Below are 23389 nucleotides of genomic sequence, written 5' to 3' on the forward strand. Positions count from 1 at the left end.
AGTCTAGTGACAATGTTCTGGAGAGAATATCTTCAACGATGAGATTAGTTGTTAAAGGCATCCGGTACCGTGATGTCATTTTGGTGTTTAATGATGTTGTGTCTGTCTTACACTTTCCGGCGAGAGCAGTCAAAGACTTCAAAGTCACGTTAACCACTAATTTGTTTTAATTATATATTTAGTTTCTTTTTGTTTTTATATATTGATTATTTTTCTTTTTTTGTTTTGAATACTAGAGTTAGTGGTATTTAGATTTCTTTTTAACCCCATCAAATAATTTGAATGACGTTTTTTGTCCAAAACATTAACGAGGTTAGTGTAAATTAGACGGGGAGTGGTACAAGAAAATAGAGCGAAAATTGGAAGTGGTGGGTAACAAATCAAAAGTTTGGAGTGTTATCTACCAACGGGTGAAGTTGATAGTATTAAAAACCAATATCCCTATAAAAAACCCAATAATATTTTTTTATTTTTATATAACAATATGATATTCATATTAAAGATAAAAAAATACTTGTTATTATGGTAAAAAAGAATTTCTAAAAAAATGTCGTACGAAAAAGTTATAGACGTTTTACAATGATGGAGGATTAATATGTGTCTTGCATGAAAAAAGTTATCATAAATATGTTATTACATTCATATCCTTCTCATCATTTTTTATTTTTAAATTAATCTCCAATATCCAAATTTAAGATCAATAGATTGAATCTATACTATATTTTGATTTTATTAACGGTTTGATTCTTTTGGAAATACATATCTTACGAAAATTTCTGAATACATTGTGATATATTTTTGGTCACTTATTATTTTTATTTTTTCCTGAAACAATCTGTTAAGACCATTTTCTAAAAACACCACCTCGCACCTTGACCTGAACCCTTGATCTGAACCCGTTATTTGCCACGTATTATGAATAACAAAACATTAGTCATGTAAAACCTTTTTAAGAAACAAAAGATAGTGAAACTTCTGACTAAAACAAAATAACCTAAATATATATCTGTAGTTACTTTTGAAAATTAAACAAAATAAATACAGATTTCATTTCAATGTAAGAAAAATAAACCAAAATAAACTATTTATACAAAGAACTATAATTTAGTATGACTACAACCCAAACAAGTTACTAATTTCAGTTTAGTGATGGCCCCGTTTGAGTAGCGATAAGAATCGATTTGATCCCTTCTCCGCCCGCTTTTCCTCCATTATTTCGACCTATAATATAATATAATATTCATAAACATATTTAGCACAATAATAATTTATAATAAAATATTTAATATCTGAGACTATCAATGTCTAATACAGGTCGTCTTAATCCAACCCGACCATTTTGACAAGAGGCCCATTTGCAAAAGCATGCATGAACTACACGTCTTATACCTCAGTCGTTATTCTCTTCAAAATATCAATGATTTCAGAGAAGTTTGGTCTTAAACTCGGGTCTTTTTGCCAGCATCTTCCAAGCAGCTCGGCGAGTTTCGGTTGAGTGTTCTTGGGGATAGTAGGTCGTAAGCCCTGAAATATTAAAACATGTGATTATTATTTTCTTTTTGTATAAAAATAAAGAAAAGTATTATTAATTGTATGGTTGTACCAAAATATCTATGATCTTGATTTAGGTTCACATGCATCCCATTTTACCTTTTGAACCACCCCGATAGCTGCTTGCACTGGGGTCAAGTACTCGTATGGAAGCTGAAAAAGATATGTAATGAATTTGATCATTAGTTAGAAAAAATAATCCAAAGTGAATGTTTAATTGTTTGATGGCCAAAAGGTTAAACCTTTCCGGTTAGTAGCTCCCATAAAACGACACCGAAACTGAAAACATCCGCCTTGAGATCATATGGCTTGTGTTCAATAACCTTCATAGTAAATAAAAGTAAGTTAATACGTTTATGTAATAATTTCACTAAACAAACATGCATGAACTACTATGATCAGGCTTGCTAAAAGCTTGAATCAAACCACGTTTCCACAAGTTCAAGCCTACTTTTCAGCTTATTTAATAAGCGAGCTCGCGCTCAAGCTTCACATACGGAGATAGAATAGACTCACGAGCCTAAATGAGTCTTGCTATAATATAAATTAAAATGTAATAACTTCTATTTTATATAATAATAAATCACCTCGGGAGCCATCCACCTATATGTCCCAGTTTCTGCTGTCATTACACCGGTCTGAGCCTTCACTCTTGCAACACCAAAATCAGCCACCTTAATAACCTGTATGCAAAACATCCTGCTTTTTATACCATAAAATTAAAAATCTAATATATATACAAGACTGAGAATCTTGATTACGTCATTTTCATCCATAAGAAGATTTGCAGCCTTCAAGTCCCTATGTATTATATTATTCTGGTGCAGGTAGTTCATCCCCCTTGATATATCAATTGCTACCTTGAGTAATATTGGAAGTTTAAATGTACCCTTTTGTTTGTGCAAATAATCATACACACTTCCCCCACTCATGAACTCTGAAACCAATAAAAGAACACGTATATTAATAAAATAACCATGAAGAAAAATCAAAAATCATATGTCAAGTGTTTTGACTTTTGACACTGTTTCAAAGTGCATTCAAGATTTACCTGTTACAATGCACAAGTTTGAAGGGTCGGTACATGCTCCTATGAACTGCACAACATTCTTATGTCGAATTTTCCTGCGTTTTGAAAAATAAAAACATTTATTTCCCTTTCAAATAGAGAAATAGTGCCACGTAAACGGCCATGTAAGTGATACATGAGGTAAAAATTCAACATGATCAAAGTTATTCACATCAGGTACTATGCCATATTTTGACTAGTGTTACTGTTATATATTACCCTAAATTAAAAGAAGTCAACATGATCAAAGTTACTCACAAACCTCATGATATAAACTTCTTGGGCAAACTCCTGCTGCATTGTTGTGGTTATGTGCTCGGCCTTAAGCATCTTAATAGCCACCTCTTGACTACGATACGTACCTTTATATCTAAATTAACATAGATTATACATGTTAATTTGATATCCACTATAACATATAGTCTGTCATCCCAAAGTAAATAAACATAGTTGCATAAAAGACTTACAGATCACCAAAAGATCCCGAAGCAACCTTGTGATCAAGTGTTAGAAACTTAGGATCGATTTCCCATTCATCTGTTCCGTCATTGGGAATGTGTAGGTGATTAAATACAAAAGACGATGAGCGTTGATCTGGCAAAGTCTGCTTCAACACAGAAGTCAAACTTTAGTCAACATTAACATGGGAAGAATCACTGAGTAAGCTTTCAAATGTATACATACCTCAAGCTTTTTAAGCTTTCTTTCTATTGCATCTCGAAGCTCTTCGGTTTCCTGATAAATTGTAAAAAGATAATTCCACAAATACTTCTAAAAGATCTTTTAAGAGTGTGCACGAAAACAAAATAACCGGCATAACCAACCGAACTTACCAAACCCAACCCATAACCGATTGTTTTCAATAAAAATCTGACTTCCAGTTTGATTTCGGTTTTGCGTGTACCAAAAAACGAACATAACGAAACAAACCCGTAAAACCCGAAAATAACAACTCTTGTTATTGAAATTATGAATTATATTTTTTATTTTTGAATGTTAAGTAACTAATAAGAGAAAACAATGTTGTTGCCTAAAGCTTTGAGCCCAAATGTGAAATTATCAACTAATTTTTAATTAAGATAAAAAGTTTAATTAAAATTTCAGACCTAAATTCATTATTCTCGGCCTTTTTTCAGCCCAAAAACTTATGACCAAATGGAAAAATTAAATAGAAAAAAAAAAGAAAACAAAACTATTCTAAAAATAAAAACTGAATGACTTTCAAAAACCCATAAACATAACTTCGGTTCCCAAAAGCAACCCATGCAAACCATTAGCTTCTATGATATTTGCATTCATAGAACAGAGGGAAATTTTTAAAAAATGTAACTGAATAAAGAAACTTTCATGAAACAAACAACAAGCATTCGGTTCATGGTTCAGAGTTTAGCTAGGGCAAAATATATACAATTATACACGTAAATTAATATAAAAAAAGTGCCATCAACATTAAAACTCATGATTAAAAAGACAACTTGTAATTTAAAAATTATGTAACTTGAAATTAAATATGAATTCATTATGGTAACCTAGTGTAGTACATTTAGTAAAATGAAGAAAATACCTCATGTGGCCAACCATCAACAACAAAGACGTCTAACGAGTAGTGATCTACTGTAGAAAATATGTGTGCTTCCTGAATGTTGAGTCCTACTTCAGCCAGTAAACATGTCAACTGCAAATTCTGCACCTATGAGAATATATGCCAAAATATGTTTGGTCCAATTGTTGTAAGGAGAACAAATAAGTACCTGATTCAGAAGCTTGGGTTTGTCATCTGATGAAAAGGTAATTTCATGCAATGGCCTGTATTTATTAATCGATAACTTAGTGAATTGTACAAGAATTTCACATGACGACTAGACGTGCTAAATGAGTCATGTTTGTGGGTTGGTGGGTCAAACATGACACAAACCCAAACACGACACGAATGAACAAGATGCCAAATCCTACCACTAACCAAACCATTTGTAATCGCAACCAAAAGTCTGACCGGAAACAACTTATTGTTTTGGCTGTTGTACATTATTATTATTACTGTTCTTTACTTTTTAAATTAAAACAATTACACATTTAAATGAAAATCAGAATGTACCTGGGAAAGTTTGTGTTGGTATTGAAAGAATTATTACCGCTGCTAGCTGATAGTTCGTTCGCTTCAAGTGCAAGGGCTTCAAGATTCGGTGATGATCCAAAGGCAGGTGGTGGATGAATGCTGTCATTAAATAATCATCAGTTTACATTTAACAAGACTGAAGATCCCATAATCAAATTAAGACATAAGTGAACAAGATAAACATTATATTTAAAATGGGCCTGAGGGGTTATAATAACCATATAACTGCCACTTGCATAATACTGAGATTCGCCAAGAATATAATATACACCCGGATCAGTTATAATGTTTAATTTGATAAAATTGTACCTTTGAGATATCTGCTGCCCAGGTGAGCTGTAGTTGACCAAATCATCTGAGTTATTCTCAGTCACTGAACAAACCTGCGTATACACGGGTCAATTATTGTGTCTAAGTATCTAAAGTAAGCATTGGGATTACTGTTAACAAACCAGACCTGTACTAGTCGGACGTCTAATGCAGGCCCGTTAGCAGGATCGTGTGCTAGACTCAGCAATCTCTTGTGCATGAGTACATCTTCCGCGCTTCCAACATTTACATCAAGTGCATACCTTCAATTCATTTAGCACAAATGAACGAACAATTCAAGTTTTGTTACAGGCATGAAAAGAGAATAGATAGTCAACTTATTCGACTTTTGTTACAGGCATGACATAACCGTTTTATGTTATTTATGTATCAATGCTCTTTAATTCGTTACTACTAAAGTTTTTCACCTTTTTGTGTCATAAGTGGCTTACTTTTATTATTTGTAGTATTCTCTGTTTTATTGTCGTTCTTAATTCCTTGTGCCACGATTAGATTAGATTATACGCTAGCACGCTACATGTCAACAACAAAGGCTTTTCGAGCCATGAGCCTCAGTAGAAGCAGCCTCTCTATCTCCGGAGATAGGGAACCGTTTGCACTCATATTTCTACCAATATTAGTGTATAGTTTATATTTGATTTCCATACAGTCAAAAATAAATTTTACAGGCTATCAAGAAACAAAGAATTCTCCAAGATAAACATATAACATGTACATAGACAGATAGACAAACCACTTATACAAATTAAATAAAGAAAAAGAAAATGATGTTCATGATTAACTAATCTATCTATTCTAATAAAAGCCTACCATTTTTGCCACTTGTCAATCCCATAGCCCTCCTCACCTTTTTTTCAACCAATTTTCATATATGGTCTTTACCTTTAAGTCATTTCAATATATGACATTATAATTATAGGTTTATTCCAACTAAATCCATTATTACATATAATAAGAATTCTCCGTATGGATTGACAAGAAATGATTAGTTAACTTTTGAAGTGTTAATTAAAGTGTGTATTATGGTTTATATTCAAAATAATAAACAATAAACATTCGATTCATAATATGTGGAATGAGAACAATCGACATGGACTAAATCCTGATAACGTCAGCGACTAAGGCTTAACCTTTAATACCTAAAAATACATATGATTTTAAAACTAAAAATTTTCGGTTTGGTTCGAAACCTATAATTCGGACCCAAGAACCAACCCGAATTACTTCTATTCAAGTTCGGGTTAGTATTTTCTTGGGTTCGAGTTTCTCGGGTTGGGTTAGTTTGGGATTAGGTACGGGTTTTCATGGGTTGGGTTTCAGGTTACAAGTAAAAGTGACAGCCCTACTTTCAGCGATTATAAATAAGAATCACTACCTTCACTTTATGTAACTTTAAATATTCTAATATTCTTCTAACTCAGAATAATCACTATTATTTGAACATGTTTTTAATGTTAGTATGTATTTGTCATTTTCCTAACAATTACATTCATATGAAATAAACAAATCATTTTGTTATATTTAAATTTTCGGTTTTTATGTTGCTTGATTATACAATTTTTAATTGTAAAATATAAATTCAATTAAAAATTTGTCATACACAGAATATTAATGACAACAAATTTATCATGATCAATAAATTTCAAATTGTAAAGATTCTAAGAATAATTATATCATCAAAGTTCAGGTATATGGTTTTTGGGATAATCGTTTTTTTTTTATAAACATGAGCAAATGTTCTCAAATGACATCATATTAATTGATTAAAACCTATGATATTTTATGTGTATGAGTATTTTTTTATTAGTATCATGGATATATATTATCATTTATTTAGAGTTGGTATGTAATTGGAGAACTTTTTTTTGTCGCACGGACAACTATATATGACTATATCTAGAGTTATAAGCAGGCATATATGTTACCTTATTAAGAGTTACAAGCAGACATTGACTAAAGATTTCTATTTTTGATAAACAATGTATACCTACTAATACAATTACAAATGTAATGAAAAAAGGGGGTTTTTACCTATTTGTAATATATTTGGGTAATCTTAGTTATGTAATTTATGTAATTTTAATTTAATTGTAATTGTATTAACAATGTCAATTTGTTTACTGTATTTCACTTAATGGTTAACGTTTAAAATTTTCAATAATTACCCGTTGGCTGTGCAACGGTTCAGAACCGTGAGAAGCGAACCGGAACCGAACCGGAACCGAAAATGAGTGAAAAATAGAACCGGAACCGGAACCTATTATAGTAAACCGGTTCGGTTCCAGAACCGCTAAAGCCGGTTCTCGCTAAGCGATTCTGGCTAGAACCGGTTCGATCATTTATTTATCAAATGAGTTATGCAAATTTTGCAAATTTCAAAACAAGTTTATACAATTGTATGTCTTCTTTCACGGTAAAACTAATTTAGATTACAACATGAACATCCGTTTTTAAAACCTAAGTGTTGAAGTTAAATAAACCATTAGCAACGATAGATTAATGGAATATCATATCATTTTATAATAAATTACCTTGATAGCTTAAATCAAAATTGATCATGGTTGCTAGTTCTTAAACGTAAAGAAAGAAGATTTGAATTAAAAAAATGATTGAATGGATGTCGGTTAATAATTTACTCAATAAAAAATGGGGATTGGTAAATTTATTTAAAGCGTTTTGAATATTCCGGTTCTTCGGTTCCAAGTCTAGAACCGCCGGTTTTAGCCGGAACCGAACCGGGAACCGTTTAATGCAAATTCTGAGAACCGAGAACCGAACCGGTACAAACATTAACAGTTCTGAGGCACCGGTTCGGTTCTGGTTCCTCGGTTCTGACGGTTCCGAACCATTTTTTGCTCACCCCTATGTGTAATACACGGGCCACAAACTAGTTATAAAAAAACACACAACCAACCAACCATAAACACCAAAAACATGTTTCATGATCTACCAAACAAAAGCTTCAAAAACATGAGATCTTGTTAAAAAAAATAATCATAATTATCTCATACATAAATAAATACCTGTTCGGAAGACGATTGAAATGAGCCAAAAGCTCATCCTCAAAACCAGGTAGTTTTGCTTCATCATTGCCTGAATCTTTTAAACGCTGAAGAATCTCGTTATAAACCTCTAGCTTCTGATGCCAATTGTTATTAATATTATTATTATTCACCCCCGTGAACCGCCGGGAAGATTCCGTACTCAAACTCTCGTTATTCACCGTCACCATTGATATATTAATATATGTATGTACGTATCTCCGAAACCGAATCAAACAGCAAAGATTAATTCCAAGATTGTTTCGAGATCCGAATGAATATATAATGTAGTTTTGAAACCTTAGATGTCGTTTGTTTTCATGCCTGTTTGTTTTGTGTATGTAACTTTGTTGCACCGTCGTCGTTTGTTTGTATATGATCTCTATGTATAGTATGTGTGGGAGGATTTGTTATATTATTAATTAATATTAATATTTTCCAAGTGGGAGACATGGAAACTTTATCTTTAGTCTTTTTGGATTAACTTTGTATAATTGTTATCCTTTTTTTTCTTTTTAACTTTTGTTACAAGTAACTTCACATCACAATTGTTAATTAATTTATCAATCGCATATACAAATACGATACATTTGTTACCGGGCGATTGTGTATTTGTAACACTAGACAAGTGCCCGCGCGATGTAGCGGGAAATACAGGCCTTAATAATCACGTAAGAGATTTTTGGGTGCTCATCGTTCCATTTGAAACCGTGGATTAAAAATTCCTATTTTAAACTCAATTTAGTAGCGAAGTACAAATAAAACCGAAATCTAACCATTGTTAATGGCTTGTTTTTGTTGGGTTTTAATTTTCAACGGTTTGGTTTCAGTTTTCGATGACAAAAAACGGCTTGGCTCACGGCTTAGTTTAACACCATCAAAACCAGACCATAAACGTCTATACGAAAGATGTTATTTTTTTAACTGAAAACAAACTATGACAATATCATACTCAAATTAAAGAGAATTAAATGATCGTTTTTATGATGCAATGTTTTTAAAAAAAAATATTAACATATGAAAAAGTTATAACTGTTTAAAAATCGTGGGGGAATTTGGGTTAAAAGTGAAATTATAAATAATATATAGTTAAAAGATGGAGGAAGCGACGAACTTGGGAGTGATATTCCAATTTTGAAGAAATGCGTTTTTCACAATAAAAAACAAAACTTGGGAGAATGCGACGAACTGTGTTCGCCGGAGGAAGCGACGAACGCCGGAAGATGATGCATGATCGCCGGAGGAAGTGTGACGCCGTTAATGGATGGAACCGGAACCGACGATTGTTGACGCCGTGAATGGATGGAACCGGAACTGGTGATTGTTGTGTTGTTCGTTCTCTATGGAAGAGACGATTGAGTTTTTTTTAACTTGGATAATGTTTTATTGAGAAGTGTAGGTATTATAAATTAAAAAGGGTAATATGGTAATTGTATACTAGAAAGGGAAATATGTAATTAACTATTTATGATTGGGGAAATATGTAATAAGCTAAGTTAGGGATGTGATATATGTAAAAATCCCTAAATGTAGCATACTATTTTAACTTTATTTAAAATTGAAAGAGTTCTATAAATAATAAAAAGAACATTTAAGATAGATTGGGTGACACCACGCGGTGCATGTGTGGCACGTGTGAGCTCACGCAAACACTCCACATATTAGACTGGCTTCATGCTTGACGGGGTTTCAATGACCTTGATCACTCGGCTCATTTTACCCTTTGGGCAATCGGGATCATGCTTATTTTTTCCATTTTTTTTCTTTTTGTTAGTAAAAATGCAAGGTATTATGGTGAATAACATATAACATAGGTTGAATGGTGAGGTTGAACGATGAAAAATAATAGAGTTGATTCTGACATGACGGATAATAAAAAATAAGGAGAATTGTGTATAACACAACCTAATAGAAATGTTAGACTTAACTAACATGTAAGTTTATAAAAAAGAATCAAATGCATTAAAACTTGAGAAAAACATTACAAAAGTAAACATATAATATAAATGCAATTTTATATGTCGCTGGTAATTACTTAAATATACTTTTCAAATTTCATCATATAAAATAATTATTCAAATTTAATAAACTTTTTTAGAAGGAAAGAAAATAATGGGCCCGGACGTATGGACACACGTGAAAAGAAGAGGTAGCAAAACAAAAGCGGCTTTTGGACTCACGAAAGGGCAGGTCACTTTGACTTGTATTATTACGTGACCTCGTATAGTGTTTATTCCACGTGGCCATACAGGATCTTTCAACATCATATATTTTTAGTTGACTACACCATGATTTTTTTTTAACGGCCAACTAAGTAACGCCGGGTACCTCGTACGCGACCTCTATTGGTTAAAGGTAGCCCGAGCCGGCCACTAGTCCGGACGGACGAAGCTTCTAGCGGTCCACCTGTTGAGGGATTCACCGGATAAAACCCGACCCCCACGCCCGCCAAACGGCACAACAGCGAGGAGCCGGTAAAACCGGGTGAGATCAGGACTCGAACCCAGGCAAGCCATGGTCATCCCTCATATCTCCCATATAAGTTGATGGTAGTGAGGTTTGATCCCCCTACCTCTCACTTGTAAAGTGAGTGCTTAACCATTGAACCACAACTAACTTATAACTACACCATGATATTCATTATTAAAAAAACATATCTATGGATTTTATCTAAACCGTGTCACATTTATAAGAACATCGTTTGTGGAATAACTATCGGAGGTTCAAGAGCAGCCATATAACATGTTAAATTTCCAATTACAACTCTTAAATCCTGACTCGGTTTGACTTTTAATGAATCATAACTCGGTTACATTTCGTATATTCTAAAGATGGACCCTGATTCGGTTGCATCTCACACGTTCTTTAATGTCTAACCATAACTCGATTTATATAGACTAACCCTAACTTGCTAGTCAAGACGTGATCAAATATAATAACAAACTAATTAGAAACATAATCAACTATGACATACTTGTCAATATTGGTCCCTCAAGTTCACCAACTTGTGGATACGATACGAAATTAGAAACATGCTTTAAAAAAATGTGGCACCAAAGGGGTCTCTTTCGGCTTTTTCATTAGTGTGTTAGCGCCTAAGAGGGCTCGATCAGGTGGGTCCATCCCTAATGCATCAATCAAACTTTTTTTCTTTCTTTTATTTAATTTCTAGTTAAACCACAATGCATTAGTTAAATTATTTAGTTAATGGTATGTTGCCTACATAACATTTTAACTAGAGGTTTATAATTAACCCACAACATATAGCCTAACTATATTACGTTTTAACCACAAATATAAACTTACAAATTGCTTACTAAAATTGATATGAAAGCCCATTTAGATATTTTAGTTAGGGTTGTACATGAACCGAGCCGAACCGAGCACAAGCTTGCTCATATTTGGTTTGGTTTTAATACGAGTCGAACCGAGCGGATTGAAATTTAAGGAACAAGCGATATTTTTGTGCTTAAACTTGGTTTGGTTTGAAACCGAGCGGCTTGGTTTCGTAATAAGTTTTTAGTTTTAAATTTCTAAAAGTAGAAAATATTATTAAATCAAGACTTTCAACTTCAAAATGTCTAGACTTCCAACCCTAAAATGTCTAAAACTCAAAATTAACAAGAAAACGATCAGCTATAGTTTAAAATTAAACTTTAAAGTCAACACAAAAGTGAAGAGAAATTTCAAAAACTTAGAAAAAAAATCCATATACATGGGGAAAGTTAACGTACAAATTAAATTAACGTGCTAACTGTGAGATCAAAATAGTGTAATTATATATATAAATTAGTGTAATTATGTAGGGAAAAGATCCAATACAATAATACCTTAACGTACAATAGGTACGCAAATCCATTTTTTTCAAGAAATCGATCCATGAAATCACATCCAAACATCTCGGAATCGTCAATACATATCCAATTAATCATTGGTTCACTGAAAAAAACAGTTTTGGATGGTTAATCGATCAATTTTTCACTTTTTTCACAAAAACCGTTTTTTAGCGTTTTAGGTTTTTGGCTGAGCGTTTTAGGGTTTGGTTGAGCGTTTAGTACTTTTGCCTTTGATTTTTTTTGCCTTTGAGCGTCTCGCGTACCTATCGTATATTAAGGCATTAGTGTACAGTATCTCTACCCTAATTATGTAATTACATCATAGTGTAATTACATTATATTATAATTACACTATGTTGTATATATAATTACACTACTTGATTCTCACAGTTAGCACGTTAACTTAATTTTTATTTAATCCAAACCATATATACATAATATATATATATATATATATATATATATATATATATATATATATGGAGGATCAAGAGAGAACTCTTTGTTAGGAAGAGAACTAGAGAACTTCTAAATGTAGGGGTGTAATTGTCAATTTAATTCCCAACACGTCTTTTACGTCCGACTTCCTCCCCTGTGTGATTGGATCCCCAAAACCAATGTGCGACACTTATGAACCCTATTTATCGAGACTACACTTAGTAATTGAGACAAATCGATAACCCTAATTGTCGAGTATATTGAAGATTAATTCCTTATTTGACGGCATCTATACCCCTACAAGAAATAGAAGATGATTATGAAGTTCGAGTCCCTATAATTAAATTTAAGATTGAAGATCAATTCCTTCTAGGAATCTAACAGGTAAGCATTAAAGGTTCATCTTTCTACTTCTAATTGAATTTATTATCACAAGTTATGACATGATTTAGAGATAACTGGTTTTTCATTTATCAATTTTGGGATAATATACGTGAAGGACTCCACGTTTGTTATCAGTATTATTGTTTGTAAAAATTAGGTGTTGATTGGTTAATCCATACACATGCAGTGGCTTATTGAGTATAATGCTGCTCTAGCATCCATAGGTTTCATGATTTTGCATGGGTTTGTAGATGATGTCGTGGATATTCCTTGGAGAGTTTGAGTTGTTATACATTAGTTTCTTGGTAATCATGTGCTAGGTCTTTAATTGTTTTAAAATTGGTCAAGTTGGCAACCAAAAATGAATAGGATTGTACTAAAGTAACATCCTACTTTTGATAATAATAAATAAAGGAATTTCGTGTATTTAATAGTGTGTTATTATTTAGTTAAGTTAGATAAAAATAATATAGTGTGGGCTTGGTCAATAAAAGATGAAATAAGGGAAGATGATGGGCCTTAGTTCCATGGGCTTAAGGGTATATAAACCCCTTAAACCTCCGTAAAACCCTAAAAACCTCATATCCATTTTCTAGCCTCCATAACACACTCAAAAATACATACAAACTCTCCTCCTTCATTTCAGATCATATTTAAATTCGAACCAAGAAGGGTTGTGTTAGATCTTCATTAAACAACAAGAGAAACACGTCCAGATTCACGAGTTGAATCCGAGCCGAAGCAAAACCAAACCAAACCAAAAAGGTACGTTTTAGATGTAAAGGTTAAGTTTTTGAGGTTGGTTTGCCCTAAGATTTGGTACTAAGGCGAATCGGGCCTTAGTATGTAAGAAAAACGTAAACGAGATGTTTGGAATTAAATGGGACAAACGGGTAATGTTTGGATCGAACTAATGAAAAGAAACAATGTGGTTATAGTCTAAGGATCGTTTCTTATGCAACACGGGCAAAATGAGTCAAAAGGAAAGGCTGGAAAGTGATAAGAATGGAAACCATATATGAATCGAGCCCTTAAGAAACTTGATTCAAAAGAAAAGTAATCGAATCGAATAGAAAAGTAACCAAATCGAATGTACAAAGTAATCGAATCGAATGTACAAAGTAATCGAATTGAATGAGCAAAGTAATCGAATCGAATGGGCAAAAAGTAATCGAATTGAATGAATAAAGTAATTGAATTGAATGGGAAAAGTAATCAAATCGAATGGGCAAAGTAATCAAATCGAATGGACAAAGTAATCGTATCGAATCGGTCATTAGATTAGAATTTCCATTCGATTATAATCTGTCACTCGATTAGAATTTCCATTCGATTAGAATCTGTCATTAGATTATAATTTCATTCGATTAGAATTTCCATTTGATTAGATTGGTTCAAACTTAAGTTTTTCTGATGATTTTTTAGGAAATGACTGTTAATGAAAATAAAATTTTGTCAAGAATCGACCCCAGCCAGGGGCCCTGCCCCTTGGACCCTGCTATAGGCTTCTGCCCCTAGACCCCGCTTCCAAGGGCGCTGCCCCCGGACCCCTGTTAGCTAGGGGTTTCATTAACATAGACGTATGATAACGTTAGAGTTAGTTAATTAACACTCAAAATTATTACACAGTTAGTCATGCACAACTAAGGAAGAATTTTACCATTAACTTAGAGATGAACATGACACATGTGAGTTTCTAGCCCCATTTTACTTGTTATGTTTTAGGGGATGTGTGCATACTCAATGTGAATAGTTAATATACTTACCTTAAGTGGTAAATGTATGATATATGAATGTGTATGAATGATATATATATATATGAGGTTAAGAGTATGTATGAAAGTATATAATAAAATGTATATGTAAAGAAATGTATGTATGGTTGTATATAAAGAAGGACCAGACCCTAGTAGTATCTGAGATAGAAGGGACGAGACTCTAATAATACCTGAGACAGAAGGGACCAAACCCTAATAATATCTGAGACAGAAGGGACCAAACCCTAAAAATATCTGAGACAGAAGGGACCATACCCTAATAATATCTGAGATATAAGAGACCAGACCCTGCTAATATTTGAGTTGGTAAAGATAGTTATGCATGTAATATGAAAGTACGGAAGTATGAAAGAATGTATGTATGAACATATGTATGTACTAAAGAAAGGTAAACATGTAAAGTATATAATATATATCTCCGGATGCGTATATGCAAGTAAGTGCATGAAATGTATGATTGCCTGATTAACTAAAACTCACTCAGCGTAGCTGACTTTTAGTATGCACACATGTGAATAGGCTAAGGCAGCTGGCTTGAATGAAGACACATGACATTGGACTGAAGATACTGGCATCATGAGAAGAATGTTATGATGTTATATTTAATTATGTTTTTACTTTTAAAGATAAATATGATGTTAAGACAAGTTTTGGCATGTTATGTAATATATGGGTGAAGTTTTGTATTCCGTGAAAAGTTTTAATTAACTATGATATTTAGAACTTGTTTATGAGTAAATCCAGCGTCCAATACAGGGCACCAGGACCTGGGCCTTACAACTAACCTTGAATCGAAGTAGTGAAGAAAATTGAAAGGGGGTAGGGGTATATATTGTTGTGATCACAGGTTTAGAGTTGGAGTGATAGTAGTCTACGTTGTATTAGATTGGTTAGGGTTTAAGATGGAAGGAAGCAAATGAAAGGGGAGGATAGTGTGTCCTTTGTAGGTATGGTACCCTGTATTTGAGATGTTATGACCCGTGTAAAAGTTAAACGAGTCAAACTGGGTTAAAGCAATGTGAGGCCTCCATTCAGAAATCAAGAAATCTGGTGGCTTTAAAGGGGGTGAGGAGCGACGTGAGAGCGACACGTATGGTTTTATAATAATATCTGAGATAGAAGAGACCAGACCCTGCTAATATATGAGTTGGTAAAGATAGTTATGCATGTAATATGAAAGTACGAAAGTATGAAAGAATGTATATATGAACATATGTATGTACTAAAGAAAGGTAAACATGTAAAGTATATAATATGTATCTCCAGATGCGTATATGCAAGTAAGTGCATGAAATGTATGATTGCCTGATTAACTAAAACTCACTCAGCGTAGCTGACTTTTACTATGTACACATGTGAATAGGCTAAGGCAGCTAGCTTGAATGAAGACACATGACATTGGACTGAAGATACTGGCATCATGAGAAGAATGTTATGATGTTATATTTAATTATGTTTTTACTTTTAAAGATAAATTTGAATGATGTTAAGACAAGGTTTGGCATGTTATGTAATATATGGGTGAAGTTTTGTATTCCGTGAAAAGTTTTAATTAACTATGATATTTAGAACTGTGTTTATGAGTAAATCCAACGTCCAATGCAAGGCACCGGGACCGAGGCCTTACAACTAACCTTGAATCGAAGTAGTGAAGGAAATTGAAAGGCGGTAGGGGTATATATTGTTGTGATCGCTGGTTTAGAGTTGGAGTGATAGTAGTCTACGTTGTATTAGATTGGTTAGGGTTTAAGATGGGAGGAAGCAAATGAAAGGGGAGGATAGTGTGTCCTTTGTAGGTATGGTACCCTGTATTTGAGATGTTATGACCCGTGTACAAGTTAAACGAGTCAAACTGGGTTAAATCAATGTGAGGCCTCCATTCAGAAATCAAGAAATCTGGTGGCTTTAAAGGGGGTGAGGAGCGACGTGAGAGCGACACGTAGGGTTTTATGACAGATAATTATATATATATATATACATATACATATAGGCTTAAGTTCATGCGAGAAATGCTAGAAGTCCTTTCAACCAATGATATAATTTGATTTTTATTTTATGTTTACTTAATTATATTGGCATATTAGTAAATGTCCATGTTTTTATTTTTTTTGGTAACTAATGAATATGTTAGGAAGCTTCAAATCATAACTTGAGTTATGTATATTATATTGATTCTTAAATTTTCATTATCTTAAAATTGTTTTCACATTTTTCAAGGTTTTCTATGAAAAAAAAATAAGACGGATTAGTATATTTGCCTCTACCTAATTATCCCTATTTTGTATGTGTGTGTCTGTATCAACTTTCATCATATAATGAAATTATCCCTAATTCTTCTCACAATCCAAATTAAATTGACATAAAGACAAAACAAACATTTACAATTTATCGTGTTAGTCATTCCTAATAGATTTTCATTAATATTAACAACACTTGTCATAGGTGTCCTACACGACGATTTACGTTTTAACCCATTTTGTGTATGATTTTTTCCCTATTTGTGTAGGTTTTTTTTGTCACTTATAGTGCGAAATACCATACTAAACCCATTTGTTATTGTAAATCACACCCATCTTGGGCGATGGATTAACATTACACACCCTTCACATTAAACAAATAACTTTTAACTATTTACAATAACGTCAAAACCGCTATACATAGAACATTTTTTAAACAAAACCAAGGATGCATAGTTGTCCAAATTTCATAATGTCACACCTCAACATACAACGGAACATGCGCGACAATATTGCATCATTGCTCAGAAGACACTAAGTAAAATACACGTGTCAATATCTAAATTATTCATTCATATATCAAGTTCCAAATACACAGACACTGTCTCAAAAGAAATACCATTACAAATATATATTCAAAACATAAATAAACTTAAAATAAATGTGTTCTTCATTCATCATAGGAACCTAAGGTATCATCTAAACTTCAATATTTGCTTCATCCAATAAAGCTGCATGCGTGAAAATATATAGGTTTGTCAACATAAAGTTGAGCAAGTAATCACAATTTTTTTTGTATATAATACTATAAAAAAATGACAATTCCATGCGATAAATACGAATCACTACACCTAGCGTAACAATAATAAATAAAAGGGCCATTTCTCTCGTCCCAAACAGGTCGAGTTACTCTGGAAGCGTATTATCATACTAATGCAGATGAGTATGAGGATGAGATACCAACCACCACAACAAATATAAACACATAGTCACATTCTCACGTATCAACTAATCGATCAATTTCAATTTACGCATATATTGGAATTGTAGTGAAAATATATAGTAAGTTTAACTTGTGAACGCATAACGCCCCCAAAATATAAAACGGTAAAAAGTGGGATGTGAATTACTCACCTTATAGAGAAGGATAAATGAAGATACGACGATAGAAATTAAATAAAATGCGGTCAAGCTCCTCGGGAAACTTCGACAAAAATTCCAAGTGGTATATGATAATATGAATTAATTATAAATGAAATAATTACAAAGCTTAAGACGGATTTGAGGATTCGATGGGGAAGGGGGGTTTGAAATAAAATTGTAATTTAAACTGTTGTTGTTATTATTATTATTATAGTAGTTATTATTGTTATCCTCTATTACAATTATTATTATTATGTTTTAAGTTTTGATAAAATAAACATTAGTGTAAGGCCCCGTTACCGGTGCCCTACTTTGGATGTTGGATTTACTCATAAACACAGTTCTATTATCAGAGTTAATTAAAACTTTACGCGAAATATAAGACTTCAACCATAATATATTACATAACTTTCAAATATTGTCTTAACAAACGTTCATAGTCGTTTAAACATAAAATATAGTCTTAAAACATCATAACATTTCCTTGAGATGCCAGTATCTTCAATTCCATGCCATGTGTCTTCATCAAACGAGCTGCCTCAATCTACTCACCTAGGTGCATACTAAAAGTCAGCTACGCTGAGTGAGTTCTAGTTAATCACATAACTTACTTTAGGTTCACATATACGTGCCCGGAGGTACGCATTACATACTTAACCTGTGCATCATTCTTCCGTATATATTCATAACCATTCTTACATTTATAAAGAGCATTTCGCCCTACATACCTCGGATATTATTAGGGTCCGGTGCCCTACATCCTTGGATATTATTAGGGTCCGGTCTCCCTTCTTCCTCGGATATTATTAGGGTCCGGTACCCTCCATCCTTGGATATTATTAGGGTCCGGTACCCTCCATCCTCGGATATTATTAGGGCCCGGTCTCCCTTTCTTCCCTACTATCATGCCATACCTTTCTATATATATAATTGTAAATTTCATACGTACATACATCATTCATCCATCATAGACAGCAATCATATCATCAAACCATCACCTGGCAGTGCATGCAATATTCGAAGATCGTTCATGCACAAACACGCTTTCATTCACATTTAAAATATACATAAATAACATACAAATCATACGCGTCATACGCTTACCATTGAAGGTAAGTGTATTAACTATCACATCGAGTATGCACACAGCCTCGAAAATATAACAAGGAATGGGGCTAGAAACTCACCTGAATTCGGTTACATTCACCGTTAATGGTTATTCCTTTCTTGAGTTGTGCGTGACTAACTGTATAACAATTACATATCAATTAACTATTACTACCCATATCGTGTTTCTAGTTTAATTATTATTTTATTTGCTAACTCAAAAAGTTCAAGGGATTCTTTGTAATTAAATCATTCTTTTCTAAGTCCAAGGACCATTCTGTCATTTTATTAAACTTCTAGCTCGTTACCCAGTTCTTAACGAATTGAGGGTTCATTCGTTACTTATGTCTTTCATAACGAATTGGCTAATTCGTTACTTCATAACGATTTATCCTTCATAGCAAATTGGCCTTTATAACGAATTGGCCTTTAAGACGAACTGAACCTTATAACGAGCTGGTCATCATAACGACTTGGACCTTATGACGAACTGGTCCTCATAACGAATTAGACCTTAACGAACTGGTCCTCATAATTAATTGGACCTTAACGAATTGGTCCTCATAACGAATTGGACCTTAACGAATGGGGCTAGTTCGTCATTCTTTCCTTAACGAATTGGCATACGAATCAGGCTAGTTCGTTAAACTTCCGTTAATGAATTAGGGTTAGGTCAGAGAATGTCAAAAACATTCTCTGACATGCTTAACCTAGTACGCCGTTTTCCGGCACCGCCTTTCCGGTGCCGTCGTCGCCAGAAAACCGCGATCTTGCCGGAAAAACGAGATCCTCACTCGTTTTCCACCGTTTTCACCGTTTTTCGCCCCGTTCGATCCAGATCTGAGCTAGGGTGACCCCTAAGCTCATCTTTTGTTCGGTTTATACCCGATTCCACCCGGATCTCATGACTTTAACGGTTTAAGGGTGTCGGCTCATCGTTTCGCAACCAAATCTAGCGGGTTTGGATCTATACAATATCATACAATCATTACCTTGGTTCGGGATCGGTTTTTCTTCTTGGTTAGGCTAGAGAAAAGAAAGAAACTAGAGAGAGAGCTTAAGTGTGTGTTTTGGGTGGTGTATGGAATATGTGAAATGAATGGATTATGGAGTAATTATTGTTTATATATGATAGGTCATGAGCTTAAGCCCATGGTCTTTATCTCTTTCCATTTCAACCCAAGTCCATAACTCACATCTATTTACCCAACACAAGCCCAACTCATAATAGCTCATATTTTATTTATTAACTGAAACGAGAAAACGTGATGTTACAATTAGTTATTAATAAATAATCAAATATTGTGTATAATAATCTATATTAACAGAAAGGTTAAACGGAAAATCATATGAGGTAATTTGATACGTTAAGCACTTAGTAAAGTTATTAGTATCATAAGTATTATATGTGTATGTGTGTGTATATATATATATCATGGATTAATTATGAAATGAGGTTTAAATATAAGAAAAATAATAACCCAAGGTTCAGTTCAGCAAAAATAATGTTTATTTAAAGTTTTTACATAAATAATAAATATAAAACTTGATTAAAAAGAATTTAAGAAAAACAAAGTTAAAAAACTGGGCCTGGGGGACTCGAACGCGGCCCAGGCCAGTTCAAAGCTTTAAGGGATTACGCACCTACCACTGGCGCAGGTGTCTAAGACGTTACTAGTATAAGATGGATTTAATTTATACACTGACGTTAGTTCATCCCAATTTTAATTACAAACCCTAGATCTCATAACAGATTAATTGAATTGTTGATACAAATTGGTTTAGGGTTAACTTTAAACACTGAAAGACAATCATAATGCATGTTTCAATTACCTGATATGGTTACGGGTTGAGAGTGAACGACAAAATTAGGGTTACGGCTCAACTAACTTGCGATCTTGATCTTAACAGCAAGGTATGATGCAATTAGGTTAGGGTTTATATTCACGAGGTTAAGATGAGTGTGTGTGCATATTTAATTGAAACTAAGTTAAGTATTTATAGTGTTTTGGAGGTCAAGGGAGCCGCGGTTCTTTAAAGTTATTATTTCAAATCAAATTAGTTATTGTTTTCCATGATTAGAGTGTCAGTTAAACGAGTTTTTGTTTAACAAAAGATTTGGCAAGATCAATTTTGTTTATTATGCTCGAAAATTGAGGTTCAAGAAAGGCGGGGGGGGGGGGGGGGTGTCGGCCACCGACGGGAAGGAGGAGGAATAAGGGAAGATAATTTGTTTATTTTGCAAGATGGTCCTTGTAGTTTGGTGTTGGATACATAAGTGAATTAAAGTTAGTTACGGGTTGTATATCATAGTTATAATTAAATAAATAAATAAATAAAAAATACTAAATAAATGCGGTATTTATTGATTAATAAACCGAATAAGAATCCGAGTCATGTTGGTATCAAGAATTGATCAAGGAAGATTGGAATCTTCTCAACCTCCTCTATAAATGGCTAAGTATGGAATACGAGAAAACTTGGCCTTTCGAGCAAGCCTAGAACTTATTCAAGCAAGGTATTTCACTTTCGAGCTAAGTTAAATTCTAGAATTCTTTTAAGTGTTAGTTCGAGCAAACTGCACTTAAGCAAGCAAGGTTTTTCTTCAAGTCGAGCAAGGTTTGTTTCAGAGCAAACCCTTGACTTAACCAAGCTGAAACCAAGTATTTTGGTGGATCGAGCAAGGTTATATAATAAACAGTGGTCCAAGCACACTTGAAGGAAGTTATTCAAGAAATTATTCTAAGGACTTCCAACGAGCAAGGTTCAACCTCGAGCAAGCTACATTGACTAGCACATTCAACTTATTCAAATAAGTTAAAGACAAAAGGTTGAAGGGATCAATGAAGAACAAGTTTTCTCGTAGGATTATATCGAGCAAAGTTTGATATTATCATGAAGATTGAAGTCTGCTTGAAGAATATTTTGTTAGGAATATATTCTAAGTAAAGCTTACTCGGAGAACTGTTCCAAGCACACTTATGGTTACGTTGTCTGCTCAACAAGGATAAAAGACTACAAGATTACTCGAAGACCTGCTTACACTTGTAATATTTTTGAATACGTTTGAATATGTTATGTATCAATCATTAGGGTTTCTAGAAGGTGTCAAGTGTGCCTATTAAAGGAAACTTTAGGGCACATTTATAACAGTGGACATAGAGCGAATATTGTGATTTGACGGCTGACACTTTCTCGTAAAAGGAATATCTCTGTACGGAAAGTTGCCTCACACAAACATTCCTCCTAGAAACCCTAATATATTTTCGTTGTATCCTTCATAATATTAATGAAAATATTTTAAGTGACTTAGTGTGTTTGTTTTATTCATGTTCGTCTAGAAATACTTTGAATATCAATGATTCCGCCTTTGATGTTCATTTGATCTTCGCAGGAGCAGACCTCGTAACCGTCTTATCAACACGCTGTTGTTGGTTACGAGATTGATTGTTGTGGTTGATAGATCGGTCCTGACAGGTCGGGTAACGGTGACAAAAATAAGAAATGAAAAACCGAAATGTTACAACATTCCCTACTTTTGGAAATTTCATCCCGAAATTAAAGATTAAGCCGTAACGAAGAGGTGGATGTACTTAGTTATCATTTGGTTTTCACACTCCCAGTTGAACTCAGGACCACTTTTAGACTCCCAATGAATTTTGATAAGTGGAATACGACCACGCTTGGTCTCTTTGTCCATATGATCTATGATCTCAATAGGGTTCTTGATAACGCACATAGATTCATCAATTCTTACTTCATCGAGGGGTATGTGGAGGTTCCCCTCGGCTAAGCATTTCTTGAGATTTTAAACGTGAAAAGTCGGATGAACGTTGGAGAGCTCATCGGGGAGATCGAGACGATACACAACTCTACCAAGCCTTTCAATGATCTCAAGCGAGCCAACAAAACGAGGAGAAATCTTATTCCTTTTACCGAAACGAACTACCCCTTTCCAAGGAGATACTTTAAGGAGAACTCAATCACCAACATTGAACTCGAGAGGTTTACGATGCTTATCGGCTTTTGATAGCTACGAGCAGCAAGAAGATTTTGATGAAGAAGAGCAATTCGATCGATAGTTTCTTGAACAAGCTCGGGACCGGTGATTTGCGATTCACCAATCTTGTTCCAACAAACCAGGGAACGACATTTTTTCCATAGAGAGATTTAAAAGATGCCATGCCAATACTAGTGTGAAAACTATTATTGTTGGAAAACTCTACAAGTGGTAAGTGAGTATCCTAATTTCCACCAAAATCTAGTATGCAAGAGCGGAACATATCTTTGAGAGTTTGAATTGTTCGCTCGGATTGACCATTGGTTTGCGGGTGATAAGCGGTGCTTATATCAATACAG

General features: G+C 33.8%; 1 protein-coding gene across 1 annotated transcript; it reads right to left on the reverse strand.

Moving 5' to 3' along the window:
- Nucleotides 1-1031: 1031 nt before the first annotated feature.
- LOC143590039 (serine/threonine-protein kinase STY46-like) lies at nucleotides 1032-8305 on the reverse strand. The gene is made up of 16 exons (XM_077070639.1): nucleotides 8090-8305; nucleotides 5194-5308; nucleotides 5046-5119; nucleotides 4716-4835; nucleotides 4372-4426; nucleotides 4185-4295; nucleotides 3305-3355; nucleotides 3088-3224; nucleotides 2883-2990; nucleotides 2603-2676; nucleotides 2313-2488; nucleotides 2139-2234; nucleotides 1794-1874; nucleotides 1651-1704; nucleotides 1390-1524; nucleotides 1032-1221 (listed from the first exon to the last, which is right to left on the reverse strand). Exons 1-16 carry the CDS (start codon nucleotides 8296-8298, stop codon nucleotides 1144-1146), a joined length of 1674 nt encoding a protein of 557 aa, XP_076926754.1. The 5' UTR covers nucleotides 8299-8305; the 3' UTR covers nucleotides 1032-1143.
- Nucleotides 8306-23389: the final 15084 nt, after the last annotated feature.

Source organism: Bidens hawaiensis, unplaced genomic scaffold (genome assembly GCF_021521415.1).
Source record: "Bidens hawaiensis isolate Kalapana, Puna unplaced genomic scaffold, B.hawaiensis_p1.1 tig00038109_1, whole genome shotgun sequence".
Lineage (NCBI taxonomy): Eukaryota > Viridiplantae > Streptophyta > Magnoliopsida > Asterales > Asteraceae > Bidens > Bidens hawaiensis.

Bases quoted from the DNA above. Each gene is read 5' to 3' on its own strand.
- LOC143590039 (XM_077070639.1), bottom strand. From the start codon at position 8,298: ATGGTGACGGTGAATAACGAGAGTTTGAGTACGGAATCTTCCCGGCGG. The intron at 2,991-3,087 runs GTAAGTCTTTTA...ATGTTAATTTAG, and splicing joins TCGGGATCTTTTGGTGATCT to ATATAAAGGTACGTATCGTA. The intron at 1,705-1,793 runs GTTTAACCTTTT...TATCTTTTTCAG, and splicing joins GGGAGCTACTAACCGGAAAG to CTTCCATACGAGTACTTGAC.